The 6,226-nt window shown below is 51.9% G+C and overlaps 3 protein-coding genes across 3 annotated transcripts; all 3 read right to left on the bottom strand.

The window, feature by feature from the left end:
• Positions 1–250: 250 nt before the first annotated feature.
• LOC103643917 (protein FAR1-RELATED SEQUENCE 5) lies at positions 251–2,559 on the bottom strand. The gene is made up of 3 exons (XM_008667090.4): positions 1,718–2,559; positions 1,038–1,636; positions 251–946 (listed from the first exon to the last, which is right to left on the bottom strand). Exons 2-3 carry the CDS (start codon positions 1,272–1,274, stop codon positions 404–406), a joined length of 780 nt encoding a protein of 259 aa, XP_008665312.1. The 5' UTR covers positions 1,275–1,636; positions 1,718–2,559; the 3' UTR covers positions 251–403.
• An 830-nt stretch (positions 2,560–3,389) lies between these two features.
• LOC103643918 (uncharacterized) lies at positions 3,390–3,911 on the bottom strand. Its single transcript, XM_008667091.1, has one exon. It carries the CDS (start codon positions 3,831–3,833, stop codon positions 3,390–3,392), a length of 444 nt encoding a protein of 147 aa, XP_008665313.1. The 5' UTR covers positions 3,834–3,911.
• Positions 3,912–4,644: 733 nt separating this feature from the next.
• Positions 4,645–5,988, bottom strand: LOC103643919 (ankyrin repeat-containing protein). The gene has a single exon (XM_008667092.3). The coding sequence runs from the start codon at positions 5,804–5,806 to the stop codon at positions 4,868–4,870; it is 939 nt and encodes a 312-aa protein (XP_008665314.2). The 5' UTR covers positions 5,807–5,988; the 3' UTR covers positions 4,645–4,867.
• Positions 5,989–6,226: the final 238 nt, after the last annotated feature.

The following is a 6,226-nucleotide window of genomic DNA, read 5'->3' on the forward strand; positions in this document are numbered from 1 at the left end:
CAGGCCGCCAGAGGCGCCACGACCACGGGCGGAGGCGGAGGTCCCACGACCACGCGGAGGCGGAGGCGGACGCGGGACTGCCCACCGGCGTCACAGCTAGCGTCAGGAAGAGCCAGCGACAGCGAGAGTTGGTGCGGTCGTCATCAGTCACAGGCGTCGTCCGTTTCTGCCGCCCACGCTCGATCCCATGTGCAGAGGAATTGTTAAGTTCATTTTTTTCTGAAATTTTAGCTATGGAAAACGAAATTGTTAACTTCAATTTTTTCCTGAAATTTCTAAAATTTCAGGTGGAGGATTCAAGATTTGTCCCCTTAAGTGTCGCAGGTTCAGCACCTTATGCAGATTGAAAACATGTCTGATGTAAAAACATGGGAACAATTGACTCCAAAACTGATGAGGACTATCAGGTTCCTGAAGCTGATATAGAGGTGCAAATGTCCTGAAGCTGATATAGAGGTGCAAATCCACCATCACTAACTTGTAGGATTCTGAATGCCTGTGAGGTACCTATGCTTGCTTTGTGGCATGTAAACAATGTATTCTTAGCTCTTTGGCTCACAACACGGTTTGATCGAAGAAAAGGAATCTTATTAGGCGAGCAAAGTGGATGATTATGCTCCTCAACCATTGAAGTGATATGGTACTTCTTATCCGGGCCCAACTTGACATACATGTTTGCATCACAACCACATCTTGTTAGTGCGTGGTTCTTTTGGTTTTTAGGGGGATCATCGACCTCTTTCACCTTCTTAAAACCAGCCCTTGAACACATATATCTCTTGTTAATAACCTCACCAAGAGCTTTATTTTGAGAACCAACACGCACTGAAAACCCTCCATCATGTGCATATGATTTGTAGAACTCCTCTGCGTCATTACAAGAATGAAAGGACATTCCAATAACAGGCTTCCTTCTGTCCACACAGATGGGTATGAATGACGCACACTGCAATGTGAGACGGAAAAAAATTACTATTGTCACAAAAACATATGTTTTGCATGCCAACGAATCAACAAGAATTAAGACGATAAGTTACCATTGTAGGGACGTATGGCCTTTTTTTGGGTGTACAAAAACCTTGAGAGGACGATTCACCCAATGTAATACGCGATTGTTCCAACCAAGATTCGAAGGAGAGGCGACGCACGGCCTGACTGTGCATCACATCGATGCCTTGCACCTGTCTCTCATCACCCCCGTCCTCGGTGGCTGGTGCGGCGATCCCTTCTCCATCCACAGCGCCGAGAGAGGTCTCAATGGTGAGGTCTGCCATCACGCACACAAACAGTGGGAAGACCTAGAGGCGGCGGGCTGCCATGGTGAGGTCTGCCGTCTGCCATCAGCCCATCACGCAGGACGAATAGGAAGACCATCAGTTGTGCGATCAGCGTAGGGCGCCTAGTTCGGTCCGGTCCGGTCCACTGGGCCATCGGGGGCAAATCACAATGAACCAGAGAGTGCAGGAGCTACGGCGGGAGGGGGTTTATGTAAAATTGCTGCTGGACGTTGGATGAGGAAGGGATGATCCAGATTAAAAGTGCTCACATGTGCACGGGAGCGCCATGAGCACGGGACACGATCCCAAACAAAACAAGACACCACTGGAAGGAGTTGATCTCGCCTGAATCTGATGGTCTGGCCACAAGAAGTTGGTCTCTGCTCAGCAACAGGTTTTTAAAAGATCATATGCTAATTTGTTTCAACAAAGAGATTTACCTTTCTACTTGATCTACCCACTCCTATGCATGGAGTGTACTGTAACTGTACCCTGATGATCTGTTCGGCATCTCCTGGTTGCCTCCGTGAGAATTCCATGTGGCGCTTGCAGTTTTTCAGCAGAGGCCAGGAGACCATGCCAGCGTCGTGCGCCCGCCAGGGACGAACCCACACTGGGCTGGTCGGGGCCACGCGAACATGCGCTTGAGTTGCGCCATGGCTGTTGCGCGCTCGCCGAGATCCACGCAAGGGCCGCCGTGCCTAGGATGGACCGACCACTGATGGGAGGTCGCGCGTATCGCCTGGGCCGCACCTTCGCGTCGTGCCGTGGCCGTAAGTCCGCGCTGCTGCCGGTCGCGGGGCCGCGCGCCTGCGCAGGGATTCCCTCGCCGGGGCCACGCGCCCGTGGAGCCACGCCCCAGGGGCCTCGCCGTCGCCTGCTTGGCCGGGGCTGCGCGCCGCCGGGCCGCACCGGCGTCGAGCCGTGGCCGGGCCGCCCGTTGGCGAGCCAGGGACGGGGGGCCTGCCCGCGCGCGCTCTCGGAGCTGTGCACCCGCGCGCCGCGCCACCGTGGGCAGCCGCGCCACGGGAAGGCACGCCGGGACCGGAGCCGCCAGGGCCAGGGCTATAGCCGCCGCTCCACGGGAAGCCGCCGTGGCCGGGCCGCCGTGCCGTGGTTGGGGCCGGCCACGCCAAGGCTGCTCGCGCCCACCGGCCGGGGCTGCGCATCGCCGAACCGCGCCCGCGCCCACTGGTTGTCCGAGCCTGCGCCGCCGTTGCACTGCGCATGCTGCAGGTAGCCGCCGCCGCCGCCGCAAGGAGATGTTAGGGTTCATACCCTAACTGCCTGCTAATATGGCCTCCCTAGATGGGCCTCATGGGCCGACTTGTCTTAGATCGGCAGCGTGGGCTATTTCCACTGATCGGACATATGAATTTTATCACTTTATTCTCTTATTTTCTGCAATTTTCTAGTATATAAAGACTCTGTGATTGTTCAGTTACTGCCTCAGTCAGTGTTAGTGGGTCTAAATTCGGATATTTAGACTCTTGTGATATATTCTTGTCTCTTTATTATGAAAAATGCAGAGGTGTTAGTGAATTATATATATATATATATATATATACTACCTATTAAGAGTGTAATAGTAGTCTGCCTCCTGCCGTTCTGCCGTTCTGCCATCCTGCAACCTCAACCGTCCATTCCATTGTTCTGCAATTTCAACCGTTCGATCACCAGCTGCTCGATCCCCCACCGCCGCCAGTCGTCCGATCCCATCGCACGATCCCCGCCCCGGAGGTTGGAGATGCGAGGGATGGCCCCTGCCCCGGTGCCCCCCACCCCGGTTACCCTCGTCCGATCCTCTTCCTTCCCCCGCAGTCTCCGATCCGCCCGACTTCACCAAATCCACCCCTCCCCACGCAACAGCCACCGACCGTGTTCGCCGCCCCACCTCCCCGCCTAGCGTCCGTGTTGCTCACCGCCCTGGAAGGGACGCGTCCACAAGAGGCAAGGTCGTGCCCCCGCCCGCCCCCGCGCAACCGCCGCGGCGCTCGACGTGTGGACGTCCGAGCCGGCGCCTGTGCAGGAGCGGCGCCGGAAGCTGCTCCAGATGCTGGGGCTCGCCGGGGACCCCGCCCTGGTGCGCCTCGAGATGGGTCGATCGGTCTCCTACGACGACGGGCCTGTGCCCGTCCGCCCGGCGCCGACCTCGCTGCCCATCTCCCGATCCAGATCAGACGGCGGCGCCGTGCCGGCCTCGGCGACCAAGCCGCCGCTGGGAGGGCGGTCGCCGGGCTCCTCCGAGGCCACGCCCGAAGGGGAGGAGGAGGAGGCCGACCCGAGGTGTCTGATCCGGAACCTCGACGACGACAGCGAGTTCGTGGTCAAGGAGGGGTCCGAGCTCCGCGAGGTCGGCACGGGCCGGCAGCTCACCATGGAGGAGTTCGTTGACCTCTGCGTCGGCCGCTCGCCTATCGTCCAGGAGCTCATGCGGCGCGAGAACGTTGCGAGCTCCGGCTCGTCCACCCCCGTCCAGCGCTCCAACTCCGACTCCAGCAACGGAGCGACGCGCCATCGGCGGCGGCGGCGGCATAGCAGCTGGCTTCGGGGCATCCGGAACGTCGCCGGCTCCGTGGTGGCCAGCTCCCGCGACCGCCGCAGCAGCGACGACAAGGACACGTGCTCGGAGAAAGGCGGGCGCCAGTCCAGCTCGGCCACAGACGATAGCCAGGACAGCGCTGGAGCCGTGCGCCATGGCCCGGTGCGCGTTAAGGTGAGGCAGTATGGCAAGTCGTACAAGGAGTTCATATGAAAATGGAGCTGAGTTATCTGCTCTCCCCTGCAATCATCACTTCCACTGGCCTTGTATTACCAAATGGCTGCGCATGAATGCGACATGTCCACTCTGCAAGTATAACATTCTCAAAGTGAATGCCTGCAACTAGAGGATAAAGTGAATGCACTCCAATAACTATTCCCTGGTCAAATTAATGGTATGTGTGCATATAGGAGTGACAACTACATTTATATTTCAAACTGCTTTATTAGATTTCTAAGCTATAAACTACTACCTCCAGTAAAGAGTCAACGTTAGTTCCAGTTTACCACAGGCAAATGAATCTTGTCCTAAACATCAAGTAATTTGAGAGAGTACATATTTTTCAGAGATAATTTATGAACCAAATAGCTTGTCCTAAATGTAGACAAAGCATGCTTACATTGTTGAGCAGATGTTGTATTACAGTTGTATATATCTATTCTTTTGTTAGAAACATTAGTTAGCATGCCCTGTACGCTCGGTAAAGTCTTCTGTTTTACATACCCTGAATAATTTCGTTTTCTTAAACATGCTCTTTTACATTTCACTTTTTTGGTTTAGAAGGGGAATAATGATACGATACAACATGTAGCCAATTCACAAGCGGCAACAGTTTCAAGCATACTCAGTACACGAGTAACTTTTGGTCATATACTTGCATTTTATAATAGGTGCAGCTCTTCATTCTTAGATATTGTACACGAGAAGGTCCAACTGCGGCTCACCACAGACCTAAAAGGTTAAAACAGCTAAACCAAATATATGCACGAACCATTTGTACTCTCCCAATTGCCTCTTCTCATGCCAGAGTAATTACTGTTACACCTTCCTACAGGGCATAAATCATCTTCTCATGATCAGAGAAGGCTTCCAGATCTGAAAAACCATCATGGAGTGACCAGGAGAAGGACTTGCTGCCACCTGCCCTCTTGATGCGGCGTTGTCTGTCTTCGCCAAACTTGAACCGTGGGCACAACAACGGATAGGCTAGGAACAGGAGGGTTCCAATCATGATCGGCCCTCCGATGGCTGATACTGTGAAGGCCATCCAGGCATGCTGTGGGCCAACTACAACATATGCCAGTGAGGTAAAAGCTGCACCTGTGCTAAGGCATGCAGTCCACATGAGCTTATTTATGATCTTGATAACTTGCTTCTGGGCACCAGTTTCCCAGGCAACCAAAGTGATCTGCATGACGACCACCACGAGGGAACTGAAGAGAGCAGTTGCATTCAGAAGGCAGAAGACACGAAAACCAGTAAGCTTGGCTATTTGAGCCTCACCAATGTCTCCCCCACTATTCACATCTTGGAAGTATTGACCTGGAAAATTGAATATGGCAATGAAGGCAATGGAGGCAATCAGGGTTGCTACCATGGTGACTGAATTGATGGTGTTCTGAATAGCTTCTCTATGCAGTTTTTGCAATTCTTTGCAAATCCCAGTCACTCGTTTATTGGTCTTAGCATTCTCGCTAAGCTGTGCCTGAACATTGTGCTTGATATCACTCACAGTTCTCCTCAGTTCTGATGCCTCATCAATTTTCTCCACATTTCTGGCATTCTTTGCACCAGCCTCTGTCAACCACTCTATTATTTCCGTTTTAGACTCACCATAAGGAACTTTGTCAGCCAAATCCATAGTTGTTTCATTTTGAATATTGATAGCATTAATTTCAAGTGATTCGTAGCTAAGAAGAAGTTGTACCATCTGAAAACAATAGTGATCAGTAAGGTAAAATAAACTTGGCAAGTCAAAGCAAAGCATCCTTGGAATCAAGTATGGACAATTCCCACAAAAATATAAACATATGTTCAGAGTTTGAGAACAAGGTAACTTAGAACCTAATTCATGTCTCGTCGTTAGCTTATATTTTGGCTAGCTTCTATACAGAGTTAGAATGTAAATACTCCATAAAATAGAAAAGCAATCCATCATTCTGCAAGTTTGTGGATGCTTATTTTTTATCTTTCTTTAATACTCAAGCTTCATTTAGGTGTTTTTGAGTCTGGTTATAAGGTGGTGTTTTGTACTGATATTTCATTGTTCACTTGAAGAAACCTCTGTCGGAGGAGCAGAATGCTTGGTGCTGTTTAAGTTGGCTCATGTTATATTGCTCATGTTCCAAGCATACATATCCAACATGTCGGTCACTTTTCTGTTGTGCCATTCTAAGTTAATATATGT

Source organism: Zea mays, chromosome 1 (assembly GCF_902167145.1).
Source record: "Zea mays cultivar B73 chromosome 1, Zm-B73-REFERENCE-NAM-5.0, whole genome shotgun sequence".
Taxonomy (NCBI): domain Eukaryota; kingdom Viridiplantae; phylum Streptophyta; class Magnoliopsida; order Poales; family Poaceae; genus Zea; species Zea mays.

What these genes read in the sequence shown, in the direction of transcription:
- LOC103643917 (XM_008667090.4), bottom strand. Translation starts at nt 1,274, where the DNA reads ATGGCAGACCTCACCATTGAGACCTCTCTCGGCGCTGTGGATGGAGAA. An exon ending in GGCCATACGTCCCTACAATG is followed by an intron (nt 947 to 1,037) that starts GTAACTTATCGT and finishes CTCACATTGCAG; the next exon opens with TGTGCGTCATTCATACCCAT.
- LOC103643918 (XM_008667091.1), bottom strand. Translation starts at nt 3,833, where the DNA reads ATGCCCCGAAGCCAGCTGCTATGCCGCCGCCGCCGCCGATGGCGCGTC.
- LOC103643919 (XM_008667092.3), bottom strand. Translation starts at nt 5,806, where the DNA reads ATGCTTTGCTTTGACTTGCCAAGTTTATTTTACCTTACTGATCACTAT.